The sequence below is a fragment of the Nicotiana attenuata genome, chromosome 7, assembly GCF_001879085.1.
Source record: "Nicotiana attenuata strain UT chromosome 7, NIATTr2, whole genome shotgun sequence".
NCBI lineage: Eukaryota > Viridiplantae > Streptophyta > Magnoliopsida > Solanales > Solanaceae > Nicotiana > Nicotiana attenuata.
In genome coordinates, this window is record NC_031995.1 from 36,141,716 (window position 1) to 36,160,672 (window position 18,957).

General features: G+C 38.8%; 1 protein-coding gene across 1 annotated transcript; it reads right to left on the bottom strand.

Moving 5' to 3' along the window:
• On the bottom strand, window positions 17,015-17,592 carry LOC109229962. The gene is made up of 2 exons (XM_019395504.1): window positions 17,342-17,592; window positions 17,015-17,300 (listed from the first exon to the last, which is right to left on the bottom strand). The coding sequence occupies exons 1-2, from the start codon at window positions 17,590-17,592 to the stop codon at window positions 17,015-17,017; spliced, it is 537 nt and encodes a 178-aa protein (XP_019251049.1).

Here is an 18,957-nt window from a genome sequence, read left to right on the forward strand (position 1 = left end):
GAAGCCCAATGTACTAAAGGCCTGAATCCATATTTAGAGTTATTGGTTTACTTTTATTATATAGGCTTGGGCATTTCAAGTTAAGTAGCAAATTTGAATTAAGGGGTATGCAATAAGGAAGATCCTCTTGTTTGGGTTTGGACATGATCTTGGGGCCCTAATTTCCTTGAATGCTTTTAAAAGTAGTTATTGAATAATGTTAATTAATTAAATTTTTAGAGACAATCCTTAGTAGAGAATAATAGTTCCTTTTAGGGTGGCCTTTAAAATAAATCGAGGTGCGCCGCGCCAAACAAAATTCACAAATTGCGTGGCCCTCAATAATTATCTTTTAAAAAATCCTTAGAATTCGGGACGTACCATTTAGCGAATGTTCATGGCCTCCCGCAAAGTTAATAACGCGTTAGTCACTTTAGGCGCGTTCTTTAATAATTTTACTTTCCTAAACTCGGGTGCGCATTTATGTGACCCAAATCCAAGTCCCAACGATGTTAAAATATATCAAAAACCACGGGTGCATTTATGTGATGTGGTTCGAGATATGTTTTAATAACGTTGCAATTCTCCTTAAAATTAAATAACAGCGGTAAATATTTTAAAATTGCACTATAGGTTGAAACATGTGTTAAAATCAGGTAATAGGCCAATTATGATAGTTTAAGCGACCGTGCTAGAACCACGGAATCCGGGGGTGCCTAACACCTTCCCCCGGGTTAACAGAATTCCTTACTCAAGAATTTCTGGTTCGCAGACTTCACTTGGAAAGTCAAAAATTTCCTCGATTTGGGATTCAAAATAAACCGGTGACTTGGGACACCAAAAGCCAAACCTATCCCAAGTGGCGACTCTGAATAAATAAATAATTCCATTTTGAATAATGTCACTTTAATTGGAAAAATTCTCTTATACACTATCCTTCGGGGTAGGTGTGTAAACAAGGAGGTGTGACAATATGAACTCATGAGCATGTATTGACTAGTTCTTACCCCCATTTGAATAGATTTGGATCGTTCGGCTCCGAATTGAGTGTTTGAGCGCATTCTTGAATTTGGAAGTAAGCTTTGGCGCACGGCATGTCTCCTTTCTAACCTTGTAAGAGGGGATTGTCCCCATAGGTAAATTAATTGGTTACGTGCTTCTATTTGTGGGGGCTACGTACGCACGAGGTGACGAGAGTTCGTGCGTAGCTACTATTATGCTTAAGTCCGGGTAGTCTAGGACCCAAAAGCATGCTTTACTTGCCGTACTTGCAACTTGGTTGAAAATTTGAATTGCGTAAATCATATCGAACTTGAAAAATGAATTTGTAAAAAGTTATACATCATTTCTTAACCGTTAAAGAGAAATTAACATTACTTTGGGTAATTGCCTCCCTGATGAACTTTTGATTGGTTGTTTGGTGTGTTTATTTGTATTTGACTGCATCGCATGTATGATTTGCAAGCGGGGTAATAGATGCATCTATGGTTCGCGCCGTTTGACCCTCCGACAGTGCACACTTTATTATTATGTTGGATCTGGCCGTACGACCTCGGCATTATTTGCGCATGTTATTTGCTTAGTACTTTCTGTGATTTGAAATGTTTTAAGTGCCTTTAAATATAGACTACTAGCTTAAATGTCGGAAACTAAAATATAGCTTAGGAAAGAACCTGTCACTTCCTGTTATTGAGTGTTAATTATTCATGACATCCATGTTTAGCGTAACACTTAAATTATATTATTATTGACCACAGTAAGTGTCAAGTTGACCCCTCGTCACTACTTCTTCGAGGTTAGACTGGATACTTACTGGGTACATATCGTTTATGTACTCATACTATGCTTCTGTACTTAAACGCACAGGATCTGAGGCAGGTGCATCTAGCTACCTGTCGGGCGCGCATTCCTGATACTTGACCAAGATTCCACGGTAAGCTGCCCCTTCTGAGTCGTTCAGCAGCATGCCGGAGTCTCTCCTTTTGTTATTACTGTCTATTATATTTCACGCAGTAGGATAGTTATATTCTTTTGGTACATTCTACTAGTTGCCCTTGTACTTGTGACACTAGTTCCTGGCACACACATTAGTAGACTATTACTTTTGAGTTGTATTTCTATTATTATGACTTCCTTTAGTCTTTCCATATTCCTTTGTCTTATAATTTTTTTAATGTTCGACTGTTTTAAATTTAAGTTAAGTAAATGTGGGAATTTGTTTAGTAAAATGAATGAGAACTCACTAGTTGATTAGGGTTGGCTTGCCTAACAGCGGTGTTGGGCGCCATCACGTCCCATAATAGAATTCGGGTCGTGACAGTTTGATTCTCACCATTGACGGCCATTAAAAAGCTTCAAAGCTTTGAGTTCAAATTTAGGTTTACAAAAACTATTGCTTGTTTGGATTGGGTGTTGTTGCAAACAATTGAGAATATTTTTTAGTTTATATCTCAATTTTGAGGGTGTTTGGTGAAGATTAGATTTGATTTTGGCTGAATTTCAGATTGAAACTCGAAGAAGAAGAAGAACATATGACATACAATATACTTATGAAATTGTTTTAAAATTGTATGTAAATTGTATTTAAGTTGTATTCTGTTGTTATTATATATTTTTTTATTTGAATGTTGTATGAAAGTTGAAAAATGTTATATAATGTATGAATTGTTGAATGAAATTTATATTTAAGTTCCAAATACTATCTTTTTTACATAAAGTTGTTGATATGTATCAAAATTATTATAAGAGAGCAGGTTTTGATTGGAATTTCGGAAATGAAGAAGAACATACCACTTACAAAATATATCAAATCATATACAAAAGACATATTGTATAAAATTTACATTTAAGTTGTATGATATTGTAATGGTATTTAACTGTGTAGAAATGATGTATGAAAGTTGTACATAAGTTGTAAATAAGTTGTATACTATATAGTTTGTTGTATGAAATTTGCTTTTACTATGTATGTTGTTGTAGATATTCAAACTTGCATTAAATTTGTACGAAATTTATCTTTAATGTGTATGTTGATGTACCATACATTGTCCTTTCTCAATTTATTTATTAAGGAAAGAAAGCAGAGAATAAATTTCAAATCGACTCATGTGCACTAATTCATATTTGTTTGAACTGAAAAACTTGAATATTGATGGGAGCTGAATAATGTGATGGAGAAATTTCGAGTTTTGCATTAAAAGCGTCATCGTCTCACTTTGGGGAGATTTGAATTTTGTGTGACAAATTAACTAGATAGCATAGATTTTTGTTAAAAATACTAATACAAAGTTAAATCTTAAGTTGGGAGGCGATATATTACAATACTAGATGCACCATATCTCGTGCTAGCACGGGCCTAACAATTTGAAGTGAAAAGTAGAAGACCAACAATTTATATTGGCTCTTGTTCATTAGTACATTTGTTTTTCATTTTTATATAGAAAAGAATCATTTGCATTGTATATTTCTTAAATTAGATATAAGAAGGTGCTTGGAAATAGGTATTCTAAGAATATTTTCAATTTCACTTTTAAAGATACACGCGCAATTTAAATTATTGATGGTTTAGATATATGCTTCTTGATAAAAGTAGTTCTGGAAGGCCCTACTTTTCTCTTCCATTTCTCAAAACAGACCTTGAACAATCACTTCTATCTACCACTGCTCAAGTTAACCATGGAAGGCTTTACCTTTCTCACTGAATGAAAATTTCTCTGGATATTAGGCTTTCTTGTTCAGAAGACAGAAGTGAATGCCATAAGACATTAATACGACGACAACAACAAATTTTACAACGTTAACTCCAATGAAATTATATGTCGTACCTTCAACTTTTCACATAACAGGATAACGTTAAGACGAACAAAGATGTGTACTATACATGTTTTCAGCCATATGCAGAGTTATTCCAATCATGCTAGCTAATCAATCTCTTGCAATGCTCTGTTTCTATAGTTCAATAGTTCTTTTAAGAGTATCAATCTCTTACCTCCATGCTGCACCATCAAAAATTATCTTCCATAAATACCTTCTTAAGCATACATAAGATCTGTCTGAAGAAAATTTTGCACACAGAATTGTGCATGCAGTATAGTCGTACCATCACCTAGGAGTGTATCTTGCTGACATGCCTATTATATGCCAACATCATGATAATTACCATTATATTGAGCAAAAAACTGAAAGTTAATTTTAATTTTTTATTAAAAAATAATAATTAATTCTTAACATATACAACTAAAAATAAAATTCCTATACCCATATTTACATCATCAAATGTTTTAAGTTTCTTCATTTGCATTTTTGGTAATATCGTCGTCTATATATATTCAGCTTATGTGTCTTCAAGCAACCGGGTTTATCGGGACAATATTGAAATGAATATATACTTACAAATTTGAAAAACGGATTATTGTTTGTCACACCGCGGAGCCTACATCACAACGCTGACAGTTCAAACATTCCAAGCCAATTAGTCAAGCTATACTTACTACCTAAGAATTGTTTATTCATTTTATAGTTACTTTTAGCATCAAACATTATACCAACAACTTATCTGCCACCATTTCAACTATATCATCTAAAGAAGCCTAGCCCTATTCAAGGAAAAGATCAAAGATCCGAAGAATAAATTATCAACTCCACCACACTTGCTGATATTGGTACTCAAAATTTTGAACAACAAAGAAATGTGCAAACAGACAGAATTATATAACATCACAAAAGCTAAGCAAGAAACCTCGTCAGTCACCTTTGGTAGGTCGTTCGTAGCATTTTAAAATGCTTGTTTAGCAGTTTCCAGTTCAAAAGGCATTGGGCATTAGAATATGGTTATTGCCCAAGTAAAGGTTAGTTTTGAAAACTGACAAAGGAACTCAGGCATGAACGAGGTCCATTCCAGTGGTCCATCCCTCAGGTTCATAAAAACGGGCAGATTCGAGCATGTGGGATGCACGTGAAGGAGATAAGCTTAACTTGGTGTGTTTAATATCTCCTGATCGAAAAGGTTGCATAATTAATAAGGAGAAGGAGTCCTTACTCAAAGAGAACATTATCCAAGATAGGGAAGGAGTTAGAAGTTGAGATCAACTAGAACTCTTCCACCAAGAAAGAGTTGCATCAGAACTCTAGTTATTTCTTCATCTACTAAACTCTATAAATTGCAGGATGTTCTCACATTACATGAGTTGCACAAAAACGCAGAAGTTCAACGTGAATTGAGAGCAAAATAGCAAGGTTTTTTGCAAGCAGTTCGTGTGTGATTCAAGTGTGCGAACCTGAAGCTACATAAATCAGATTGAAGAACCAGTTCCAAGTGTCTATCTTTTATTCTAGTTCAATTGTAGTAGGTGATTATACATTGTACCTTTCAGCTTTTATAGAAGCAATTGTATTAGGTACCTAGAGTGTTCAAGTTAGAGTTAACTTTAAGTTGTCGCAACAGTTGAGGCTGTGTGCCACAACGGGATTAGAGTTAATCCTTAAGTTTACAAAGAGTTTTGTAAATGCTATTTTGGCGCAGTGATTTTAGTGAAAATTTGGGAAAATCCTACTGAGTAGTAGGTCGTGGTTTTTTCACCTTTTGAGCCGGGTGTTTTCCACGTAAAAATCTCTGTGTTCTTTATTTTCTTTACTTCTTATTCCGCAAACAGTAGTAGTTGGAACACATAGAAGAACCAGGTCCTTCTATAGTTCAGTTAAGAAAAAATTGGGTACCACACAAATCAACCCCCCCCCCCCCCATTGTGTGGTATTGAAGTATAAAACATCATTTGGTATCAGAGCAGGTTATCCTTGAAGAGGATAATACCTTAGGAAAAGATCAAGATGAGTGCACCACTTAGAAACTGGGAAGGGCAATCCAGCGCTAGGCCCCTACTCTTTAATGGCCAGTACTACTCTTGGTGGAAAACAGAATGAGAGATCACATCATCAGAGAAGACTATGAGCTATGGACATGGTCACTGATGGTCCCCTGTCTACCATGAAGAAGACTTCCGAAGGAGTAGAAGTGTCAAAAACAAGAGCTGACTGCACTGCTGAGGATTTGAGGAAATGGGAAAAGAATGCTAAAGCCAAGAAATGGCTTGTGTGTGGACTTGGTCCAGACGAGTACAGTAGAATTCAAAGTTATACCACTGCTAAGGAAACCTGGGACACTTTGCAAGTGGCTCATGAAGGAACACCTCAAGTGAAGAGGTCCAGAGGAACACTGTTGTATTCTCAATATGAGAATTTCACCATGAAGGAAGGGGAAACCATCCAGGAGATGTATACAAGGTTCATCACACTGACAAATGAACTTAAGTCTCTTGGAAGGGTTATTCTTGAAGAAGACAAAGTTGAGAAGATTTTGACAAGGGTTCTGCCAGTCTCTTGGGAAAGCAAAATCACTGCTATTCAGGAATTAAAGAACATTGCCACTCTTACGTTGGATGAGCTAATTGGAGATCTCACTACCTATGAACTGAGAAGGCAAACCATGAAAATGGATGCACCCAAGAAGGAAAGGAGCCTGGCTCTCAGAATAGCTGAAGGTGCAGATATAGAGGATGATGAAATGGCCATGATCACAAGGGATTTCAAAAAAGTATCTGATGAGAGGAAAGGATTCTTCAAGAGGTACAACCTTCAACAAACCAAGGGCTCCTGAGAAACAGACCAACGAGGGATATTACAAGTGTGGGAAGACTGATCACCACATCAAAAATTGCCCTCAATGGGAAATTGAATGGAAGAAGGAAAGAGCTGAACGAAGGAACAGGAAGAAGGAACAGGTTCAACCCAAGAAGAACAAAGGATCAACAAAGGCTATGGTTGCTGCCTGGGGAGAAAGCTCAGATGAGGACTCAGAAGGTGAAGATGGAGATGAACAAGCACTTATGGCAATTGGAGAATCTGATGAGGAATCTGAGGTAAGTATAATTCATCTCAAAGACAAGATTAAATTTTTGTCTAAAGAAAGGCTATCTGAGTTACTCCTGGATTTCATTGATGAATCTGAGGATCTAAACAATGAAAAGAAACAGTTGTCTAAGGAGTGTGTGATTTTGAAAGCTAAGTGCAAAAATCTGGAACTTAGGGCTAGTGAAAGTGAATGTAAAAATGCTGAGTTAAAGAACCAGGTTCATGAACTTGACACCACTGTCCTAGAGCTTAGATCTGAAAATCTAAAATTGAAATTAGGAACTGGTAAAAAGAAAGTTGATCACACACAACTCACTTTAGAAGAAAATGTAGGAAAAATGAAAGATGAGTTGTACAAAAGAGATGAGCAGATAAGAGTCCTTAAGGAGGATCTAAACAAGGTTAAGCACGAGCTAGACAGAACCTGTAAATGGAATAGGTCCTCTGATGCACTTTCATGGCTACATGAACACCATAGTAGCAATAAGAGAGGACTTGGCTACGGGACCCCTGCACCTAAGTGGGATCCCAAAAGCAAGTACCTCACACTTCCTGAGAACAAAATTTGCACACACTGTGGTAAAACTGGTCACTATAAAAGTGAATGTATTGCAAAAGAAAAGGCTAGTCAAAAGAATAAAGAATTTGTTCAAGGGAAAAATAGGCTGCCAGGTTGGGCTAAAAAGAATCTGATTTACCCTTTTGCCTATAGAAAGGGACCCAAACTAGTTTGGGTTCCTAAGACTAACCCCTGATTTCCTTTTGTGGATCCAAGTGAAGGGGAGCACCCAAATATGGTACATGGATAGTGGCTGCTCAAAGCATATGACAGGAAGCAAGAACCAGTTCCTTTCACTTGAGAACCTTAAAGGACGTAATGTCTCCTTTGGAAATGGGAAGATAGGTGAGATCATTGGGGTTGGAAAGGTAGGTAAGACTGATTCTCACTCTATTGAGAATGTCTACTTGATAGATGGCTTAAAGTACAGTCTAATCAGTGTATCACAATTATGTGATAGAGGTAACTTGGTAGCATTCACCTCTACCAAATGTTTTGTGATTAATCTTACCACTGACAAGATTGTTTTGCAGGGAAAAAGAGTAAACAATACATACATTGTAGATTTGTCCACACTTTCAGAAAATGAACTCACTTGCTTAAGTGTGTTGGACAATGATCCCCTCCTTGGCACAAGAGACTTGGACATGTAAGTCTGAGTCAACTCAACAAATTAGTCTCCAAGGATCTGGTGATAGGGCTGCCTAACATCAAGTTCAAGGAAGACAAAGTTTGTGAGGCTTGTGCAAGGGGGAAGCAGGTAAGATCCTCTTTTAAATGCAAGAAAATGGTAATCACCACCAGACGATGGAACTGGTCCATATGGATCTCTGTGGTCCAATGAGAACATTAAGCAGATGTGGTAAAAGATATGTGATGGTGCTTGTTGATGATTACTCTAGGTTTACTTGGACATTGGTTTTAACATCTAACGATGAAGCATTTGACATGTTTACTTCTTTTGTTAGAAAAACTCAGAAACAACTAGGTAATCATCCTGCATCAATTAGTTCTGTTCATGGAACTGAATTTGAAAATGCTAAGTTTGCATGTCACATCATAAATAATTGCATGACTAGATCTCTTGTTAAGAAGATTCCCTATGAGTCACTTAAAGGGAGAAGCTAAATATATCACATCTTAGGGCATTTAGATGCAAGTGCTTTATGCATAATAATGGCAAAGACTCCCTAGGTAAGTATGATCCCAGAAGTGATGAGGGAGTATTCTTGGGATATTCTTCACATAGTAAAGCTTATAAGATAAACAGTAAAAGAACTATGTGTGTAGAAAAAATGTATATGTTATTTAAAACTAACATTTTCTCTAAGAGGCGGGAACAAGATAATGAAAAGATTGGGCTGATAAGAAATTCAAATGGTGAAACCATAGTCCAGCCTGAAGATGCATCACAGGAAGGAACAGGTGATGGAACGGGTCCTTCCACCCAGGGCAACATGACGGGGGGAACTGATCCTCAAACCTCGAGGGAACCTGCCCATGAACCTATTCCTCAGTAACAAAACCAGGAAGGAACATCAAAAGAAATTGACACTCCTATTGCAACATCCACGAAATTGGATATAGATGAACCTGGTTCATCTGTTGATTAGAAGTTGCATAGGGGAATGATTGGTTCTCTTTTATATCTCACGACTAGCAGACCTGACATTGTGTGCAGTATAGGTCTTTATGCTCGATTTCAGGCAAATTCAAAGGAGTCCCACTTGACTAATGTATAGAGAATATTGAGATACTTGAAAGTCACCACTGACCTTTGCCTTTGGTATCCAAAAGGTAGTAATTTTAACCTAGTGGGATATGCTGACACTGATTATGCAGGTTTCCTAATGGATAGGAAGAGCACCTCAGGTATGGCACACTTCCTTGGTTCATGTCTTGTGTCATGGGCTACTAAAAAGCAAAATTCAGTGGCCTTATCTACCGCTGATGCTGAGTATGTTGTTGCTGCTTCATGATTGTGCTCAATTGCTATGGATCAAACAGCAGCTGATAGATTTTGGCATTGAAGTTGGTTGCATTCCTATTTTCTATGATAACACTAGTGCTATTAGTATGACTAAGAATCCGGCTCATCATAAGAGAACTAAGCACATAGATGTTAGACACCATTTTTTAGAGGGACAACTATGAGAAAGGCTTGATCACTATGGAGTTTTGAGCTACTGACAAGCAAATTGCTGACATCTTCACAAAAGCCTTAAGTAGAGATCACTTTGAGAGGAACAGGTTGGAATTAGGGATGGTTAAGATCACCTAAAAGGACCAGTTCAAGGTTAAACGAAAAAAATGAAAAAAATTGAAAAAAAATATTGGTTAGAAAGTCTGTAAATTGTGTATAATTAGATTAATCTTGCTCAGTCTCATACTTTCCATAGTATACTCTTGTGCCATGTGTTCAAATGACTCATTAATCTCTAATGATATTTTCTCTATTTTGGCAAATTTAGACTCACACAAGAGAATTATCAGTGAAGAACCTGGTTCATCAAGATAACACGGTATGTTTTCTACACTCTGCATAATTTGAAATAACTATATTTGGATCATGAGCAGAGTCCTACCAAATACCAAACTCCTTTTGGACTTATCCGTTACAAGTGAACCAGTCCCATTTAAAAGAGTCCTAACCGAATGGAAGTATCTAGATTCTAGGGATACACTCCAACGTCTCTTCAAAACTTAATTTCAGTTTAATTAAACTTCGAAGAGTCTGAAAAGTTGTAGTTACCCCATCAATTATTCCCTTGTATATTGATCAGCTTTAGTGTATTCCTTACTTCATCTCTCTCAAGCCGTCAAAAACTCTCATTCTTCTTTCATCTTCCAAACACAATCTAATTCTCTTCTCTTCCATACCCTAGCCCAGATATGTCGAACACCTATGGAATCCTTCATCACCACCATAGGAAACCACTTCCACACCTTCTACCACTCATTCAACCACACCAATCTCTAAGAAAAGTAGAGTAATGATGATGTCTCGTAAGATTGTCGCTGAAGGAGAGCTAATCAAGAAAATAAACAAGCAATAAGGGAAGAAGAATCCGAGAAATCTGAAGATTCATTTAAGCCTGCTACTAAGGGTGAAGAAAGTAGATATTCCGAAACTGAACAGGTATCTTCTGATTCTAAAGTTACTCCTGAGACAATTCTAAAGTTGCTAAAAATTTGGAAAATAGATTTGTAGCATCTATAGCAGGTGTTGAGACTACAGAATCTAGAGAAGTTGGTGCTAAAAATAAAAAGGGGAAATAAAAAGAGAGCAAGGGTGCTAGGAGTGCTGTGAGGGGAAAGGGTAAAAGAGTGGTTGATTCTTCTCCCACTCTTGATGGTCTAACAAAAGAAACTGGTGCAATGGTTGTTTGGGGAGAGGAATTTACTGAAATAGAAGAGAGTGTGAGCAAAACAGGGGGAAGTGGGTCTGGCGAAGCTGCTGAGGGGTTGGTTCAACTTGGGAACAATATAAATGAACCTGTTCCATCTGAACAGGAAACCCTTGCGGACATACTGATAGGGTTATCAATGGCACCAAAACTCATGCCATTCCCTATGGTTTCATTCTCACAACTGTGCTTGCACATTTCAAGGTACAAGCAAGGATCATTTCGGGGTTAATACTCTGCTTGCTTGCGATTATGAAGTCAATATCATTCCTAATGAACCTGGTTCATCTAAAAAGACACCTATCAATAGAAAAGTCAGAGTCAGGCAAAGGATGTTGAGATAGCAAGGCTGAAGACACGATTGGTTGAGGTACAATCCGAGAGAGATGTTCTCAGAGCTGAACTTGCAAGGGAAAAGGAGAAGAATGATGGAATTCTTTAAGACATGCTGAAACTTCTCCAAGCAGATAACCCAGCCCCTACCTCTTCCAAGCCTTAAATCCTAGCCTAGTGTAGATCAACCAGTGGCCCAATTCGGGACTTTTTGTTTCTTTTGCTCATGTCTTCAGTATTATCATTTCTTCTTATGCTTTGTGGTAGAATCTTATCAATCATCAATGAAATTCACTGTTTTTGCTCTAACTGTTTGTTTATATTTCTTTGATGGTTAAAATTCTTAGCTTGATCTATGATGATTAATCCATGTTTGCATTTGAAGTAGCCCCAGTGGCCATGAGTAAGCTTTAAAATCTGGTTATCTCACATCTTTTTATGTAACTTTTCGATGATGCCAAAAGGGGGGAAAAAGGTTGTGCTTTAAACAAGTGATATTTACACTTTGAACAGTAATGTTTATAACCTAATGTACCTGGTCCTTGATGATAAGTGATAAAAAGGAAAAATGTTTCAAACATTGTGTTGATGTTGTGCTGAGTTCTGGCAGGGCCTAAGTGTATGAAAAGCACAGAGTTTGTCATCATCAAAAAGGGGGAATTTTTTGGTCCAAGTAAAGGTTTGTTTTGAAGATTGAAAACTCAGACATGAACCAGGTCCATCCCGTAGGTCCATCCCTCAGGTGCACAAAAACAGGCAGATTCAAGCATGTGGGATGCACGTGAAGGAGATAAGCTTAACTTGGTGTATTTAATATCTCCTGATCGAAAAGGTTGCATAACTGATAAGGAGAAGGACTCCTTACTCAAAGAGAACATTATCCAAGATAGGGAAGGAGTTAGAAGTTGAGATCAACTAGAGCTCTTCCACCAAGGAAGAGTTGCATTAGAACTCTAGTTATTTCTTCATCTACTAACTCTATAAATTGCAGGATGTTCTCACATTACATGTTGCACAAAAACACAGAAGTTAAACGTGAATTGAGAGCAAAAGAGCAAGGCTTTTTGCAAGCAGTTCGTGTGTGATTCAAGTGTGCAAACCTGAAGCTACATGAACCAGATTGAAGAACCAGCTCCATAAAGAGTTTTATGTGTCTTTCTTTATTTCTAGTTCAATTGTAGTTGGTAATTTATATTGTACCTTTCAGCTTTATCTAGAAGCAATTGTAATAGGTACTTTGCGTATTCAAGTTAGAGTTAACTTTAAGTTGTCGCAACAGTTAGAGGTTGGTTGCTACAACGGGATTAGAGTTAATCCTTAGGTTTACAAAGAGTTTTTGTAAATGCTGTTTTGGCTCAGTGATTTTAGTGGAAGTTTGGGAAAATCCTACTGAGTAGTAGGTCATGGTTTTTCACCTTTTGAGCCATGTGTTTTCCACGTAAAAATCTCTGTGTTCTTTATTTTATGTACTTCTTATTCCGCAAACAGTAGTAGTTGGAACACATAGATGAACCAGGTCCTTCCATAATCAGTTTAAGCGAAAATTGGGTACCACACAAATCACCCCCCCCCCCTCTTGTGTGGTATTGATGTTTAAAACATAAATATACAGTTACTAACTGTTGCTTTTTAGGAGAAAGCTTTTGATATGCATCAATCAGGATACCAAACAGAGAGATCAATTTCTTCTTAGTATAAGTATGAATGTTGTTCTTAATTTCCTGAAACTTTCCTTAGTTCTTCATCATCATCAATATCAGAGTCTGAGTTTGCCATTAGAGCAAAAAGATCTTCGAGTTCTGAATCACTATCTTCCTTGGCCATCACTAACTGGTCTTCCTCATCATCATATTCATCAGTTAAAGATGCTTCCATGGAAATCAATGCTCTCTTCAAAATTTTATCCATAGTTTTTTGGTCAATCTACCACCAGGAACCCGGTGGCCTTTTCAGGATTTTTATTTTCCACTCAGTTTCCCTTAGTGAGCGGTATCTAATAAAGTGATCTTTCTAACCATACTTGTAGCATCAATCTCTGTTGCTTTTCTCAATGACTTTAGGTTTGGATGAACTACCTTTCCTGATTACTCGTTGGAAATGCTAGTAAGTAGTGCCATATCATCTTTTCTAGTGTCCTACTTCTGAGTGGACATAAGAACCAGGTTCTTGGTCTTGTGGGATTCTGCAGCCAGACAATCTAGACGATGTTGATTCAGGTTTAACTCATAAGTTTCAGGTTGCCAATGAGATCATCATTAGTCACAGTATTGAGATTCCTTGCTTGAGTAATTGCATGACCTTGCTATCCCATTAAGGTGGTAGTATACTTAGAATTTTTCTTGCAATTTTGTTCGTGGTGATAATTTCTCAAAGATATATCAACTCATTAATGATCAATTAAGCCTTGTATGCATCTCCAAAATAGTTTTTCCCTCATCTTGAAAAATTCACACTACATGGTTAGCATATCAATTTTTGACTGTTTAACTTAAGACGTGCCTTCATGTTCGCACTGCAAAGCATCCCATATAGACGTTGCATCTTTGCATGCTAAGATTCTATTGTATTCATCTGGTCCAATCTCAGTGTTGATACCCAATTTTGCCCTCACATTATATAAAGTATTCTATATACTTTCAAAATATCATCTATAATTTTCTATAATTAGTAAAGCTTTAAAATAAATTTTCTTGCATTTATTTTGTTCAAATATTTATTAATTATCCTTTTAAATTATTTTTAGGGTGACTTAATCATCAAATTTATCATTTTATACCCACATACATTTTATAATATTTCATCTTATTCTTAAATAGTTATATTGCATTCTCTCTATTTTATCTACACTAGTTAAAATAATAGCCTATATTCAAGCATTTTACTGCATAAATAATATTTTTTTTTTCTATTTATTAGACATTTTAATACATTTATTTTAATTAATTTTGGGCATTATAAAAGCAGGCCAATATTAGGCCAATTTTTGACCAATTTAATGGCCCAAATGCCCAAAATCCCTGGACCAATCCTTTTAACCCAAACCAAACGACCTCTTTGGTTCAACATGATCACGAACCGCCGAACGACCCCCCCCCCCCCCCCGCTTAGCTTTTAATCCTGGTTGTTGATCTCTCAAGATCAACGGCCCTCGCCTACCCTACCCCTTTTATTACCCAAACCACGAACCTTACCCATCTCTCAAGGACCGTCGCCCCTAAATCCTCTGCGCCTCTCGACTTCTCTCTGAGAAAAACCCCTAGCCACCTCCTTCAAATCCCAACCCTAATCCAATATTACATGGAAAATCATTCATGTTTCCTTTCCTTTTTTACACACAGGATATTCTTACCATCTCCTCGATGTCACAGTGTTTGGTACTCAGTTATTACAACAACAACATACCGAGTTATAATACCACAAGCGGGTCTGCGGGAGGTTAGGTTGTACACAGATCTTACCCCTACCTGGAGAGTAGAGAGGTGTTTTCGATAGACCTCAGCTCAAGAAAAGGCGGAAAGGAAGAATAGGGGAGAAGAAGAAGAATAAGAAAGAAGAGGGAGAAAGAAAGAAGAGGGAGAAAAAAGACGATAAGGAAAAAGAGGAGAAAAAGTAGCATCAAATAGTAACCATCAGGGAGCAACAGTTTCCAGTAAAAGGGGAGAAAAAGTAGCATCAAATAGTAACAATCAAGGAGCAACAATACTAGTAGCAATTTTCAAAAACAATAGACGTGGTTACTAAGTACTAGATATAATAACAAACTAGAAGGAAGTGACTTCCAACCAACAACAAGAATATTTCTTGTACTACTGGTAAACCTAAGAGAAACTCACAACTACCTGTCAACTCAATACCTTAATCCTCAACCTCCACTGTTAGGTGAAGCACCGAAATGTCATGTCTAATCACCTCTCCCCAATACTTCTTTGGCCTACCCCTGACTTTCCTCAAGCCCTCCGTGGTCAACCTTTCACATCTCCTGACCGGGGCATCTATGCCTCTCCTCCTCACATGCCCAAACCACCGCAACCTCGATTCCCGCAACGTGGCTTCCACAGATGCCACTCTCAGCTGGTCCCTAATAACTTCATTCCTAATCTTGTCTTTCCTGGTATGTCCACACATCCATCTCAACATCCTCATTTTAGCTACGCTCAACTTTTGGACATGGGACTTCTTGACGGGCCAACACTCAGCTCTATACAACATAGCCGGTCAAACCACCACCCTGTAGAATTTTCCCTTAAGTCTAGGCGGCACATTCTTATCACATAAAACCCCCGAAGCTAGACTCCATCTCATCCAACCCGCTCTAATGCGGTGAGTAACATCCTCATCAATCTCCCAGTTGCCTTGAATTATAGACCCAAGATACTTGAAACTATCTCTTGTGGGAATGACTTGAGTATCAATCATTACTTCCACTTCTTCTTCATGTCTCTCATCACTAAACGTGCACTCCAAGTATTCAGTTTTCGACCTGCTCAACTTGAAACCTTTAAATTCCAGCATCTGTCTCCAAACATCCAACCTAGCGTTAAAACCCCCTCGCGTCTCGTCAATCAGTACTATGTCATCAGCAAATAACATACACCATGACACTCCCTTGTATGTGTCATGTCAGCACATCCAATGCTAGGGCAAACAAAAATAGGCTAAGGGTTGATCCCTGATGCAACCCCATCTCCACAGGAAAATGTCCCGAGTCTCCTCCCACTGTCCTCAACCGAGTCTTAGCTCCTTCATACATTTCCTTAATCACCCTAATGTACGCTATCGGGACTCTGCTAACCTCTAAACATTTACATAGCACCTCCTTCAGTACTTTGTCATAAGCCTTGTCAAGGTCAATGAACACCATGTGCAAGTCCCTTTTCCTCTCCCTATACTGCTCCACCAATCATCTGACAAGGTGAATGGCTTCTGTAGTTGACCGTCTCGGCATAAATCCAAACTAGTTCTCAGAGATAGATACACATGTCCTCACTCTCTTCTCCACCACCCTCTCCCAAACCTTCATAGTAGGACTCAGCAGCTTGATACCCCTATAGTTGTTGCAGTTCTGGATATCACCTTTGTTTTTGTACAACGCAATCGTCAAACTCCACCTCCAATCTTCAGGTATCTTCTTCAACTTGAAAATGATGTTAAACAAGCTAGTAAGTCACTCCAAGCCTACCCTACCCGATTCTTTCCAAAATTCCACCGGGATCTCGTCAGGCCCAGTCGCCTTACCCCTGCTCATCTTCTGTATTGCCACATCAACCTCCTCACACTTAATACGCCTACAAAACCCAAAATCTCTCCGACTCTTTGAGTTCTCCAACTTACCCAGCACGATGTTCCTATCCCCTTCCTCGTTCAAGAGTCTATGAAAGTACTCATGCCATCTACGCCTGATACACGCCTCTTCCACCAATACCTTATCGTCTTCGTCATTGATGCACCTCACTCAATCCAGATCCCTAACCTTCTTCTCCCTAATCTTAGCTAACTTGTACAGCTTTCTATCCCCTCATTTGTCCCCAAGATCCTCATAAAATCTTTCAATAATTGTAGTCTTAGCCACCGTGGCCACGAGCTTCTCCTCACTCCTTGACTTCTTATAACAATCCCTATACGACCTCCACTCTTCCTCATTTGTGCTCCCCACTAGCTTCAAATATGCCACTTTCTTAACTTCTACGTTTCTTTAGACCTCCTCATTCCACCACCAGTCCCCTTTGTGGCCACCCGAGTAACCCTTCGAGACCCCTAACACCTCCGTAACAGCTTCCCCAATGTAGTTCTCTGTCATGGTCTACATATTGCACGCATCCCCACTACTCCTCTAGGCTCCCATAGCCAACGGTTTCTCCCCCAACTCCTGAGCCTTTCCCTTAGTCAAGGCTCCCCACTTGATCTTAGGTTGGTCGTACACCGGTCTCTTCTTCCGTGCTCCCTTGACCTCCAAGTCCATTACCATGAGCCTATGTTGCGTCGACAAACACTCACTCGGGATAACCTTGCAATTCGTACAAAGGCCCGTATCACCTCTCCTGAGGAGAAGATAATCAATCTGAGTCCTGGCAACCCTACTCCGGATGTGACCAGGTGATCTTCCCTCTTCTGAAAACCTGTGTTAGCTAGCACCAAGTCTAAATCCTCCCAGAAGCACCTTTTGACCTCCTCGCTCAGTCCCGCTTGAGGCGCGTAAGCACTAATCACGTTAAAAGTGAACACATTAACCACTAGCTTAATAATCAACAGCCTATCATTCGCCCTCCTGACATCCACCACTAACTCCCTAAGATCCCTATCAACTAAAATACCTACCCCGTTCTTTCCTCTAACATCCCTCGAATACCAAAGCTTATACCCATTAACATCTCGAGCCTTCGTACCCCCTATGTAATCTCCTGGACACATGCTATATTAATCTTCCTTTTCTGGAGAATTTTCCCCAATTCTATCGACATACCCATCAGTGTTCCTATGTTCTAGGATCCAACTCTTGACCTAGTGTAATCCTTACCCCCTTGCCACTCTTGCTCCTTGCCCCCTGACCCGCCACCTGACCCTCCCCCTGACCCATCCGAGGACACGACCTTACACTACTATCGCTCAGAATAGCCATTACACTAGCAAAAACATCGGGATATAAATTAATCCTAGACTACTACAAATGCAGACGATCAGGAAAAGCGTAAAACAAGCAAACCGAGAGGATCAAACCTTTATTCTTCCTGCTCAAGTAGATGCCGAACCGATTCGAGATCCGAAAGATGGGTATGGAGTTTCTCCAAATATAAGCTGAAATATAATGCAACTTGGGCACACAAAAGACACGGGTGATACAACTAATGGCAGATAAATGCAAGCAAGCCAAAGAAAATAAAATAATCAAGGGTAAACGGAAGCTGACAAAATATTAACAAAGAAAAAATTCTAAGCAGGAACAGTAGAACCTGGAGTCCCAACGGGTGCCGAGAAAGGTGTTGTCCACAGCAGCTATGTTCTAGAAGTTCCCGCGCACGTCGCCCGAGGATTGCCAAAAAATCATCTCGGTGCAAAATCTCTTCTGCCGCTGCTAGGTCTAGGAATCTGACCAGCAGCAATAAAGAAAAGGGAAAGAGGAGACGGGGGGTACAGAAGGTAATGGGGGTCCCAACAAAGATGTCACCACCACTAAACTAGGGCAGTGGGGAATCGCTGCAAGAAAAGGGGGACGGGAGGTGGGAGAGACGGGAAGAAAGAAAGAAAGAAAGAAAGAAGAAGAAGAAGAAGAAGAAGAAGAAGAAGAAGAAGAAGAAGAAGAAGAAGAAGAAGAAGAAAAGGGAAAGATAAAGAGGTGGGAGATATAGGGGCAGATCAGTGGGTGCTTGGTTCGACTCCGATTCGGTATTATCTTCATATTCTTAACTTGATACATTTACTACCAGTCGATATGGGTCCCATTCAATGAGATCTTTGATTTTCTTTGTTCTTCGTCTTGAATTATGGTTTGCCAGATTGTTCTCCTAAATTGATTCTAAGTCGATTTTGCATGCTTTTCCTTCATTATTTGTGTTTGATTGACTGTAATTCCTTGTATGTTCGTGCAGTTTTACTGCTATATAAATCCCTTTCCCATTCCTCTAGGGGACCTTAACTACTGCTATTACTCTCTCTCTCTCTCTCTCTCTCACTCTCACTCATTCTACTATTCTAAAATTGAGACCTTGACCGGCTGAAAGCAAGGTCACCAGAATTTGATTGTAGCTCTTTTCTCAGTGCGAGCAACGCCCGGGGTTC

Bases quoted from the DNA above. Each gene is read 5' to 3' on its own strand.
- LOC109229962 (XM_019395504.1), bottom strand. From the start codon at position 17,592: ATGTGTCCAGGAGATTACATAGGGGGTACGAAGGCTCGAGATGTTAAT. The intron at 17,301-17,341 runs GTGCTTCTGGGA...TAGCTAACACAG, and splicing joins CTGAGCGAGGAGGTCAAAAG to GTTTTCAGAAGAGGGAAGAT.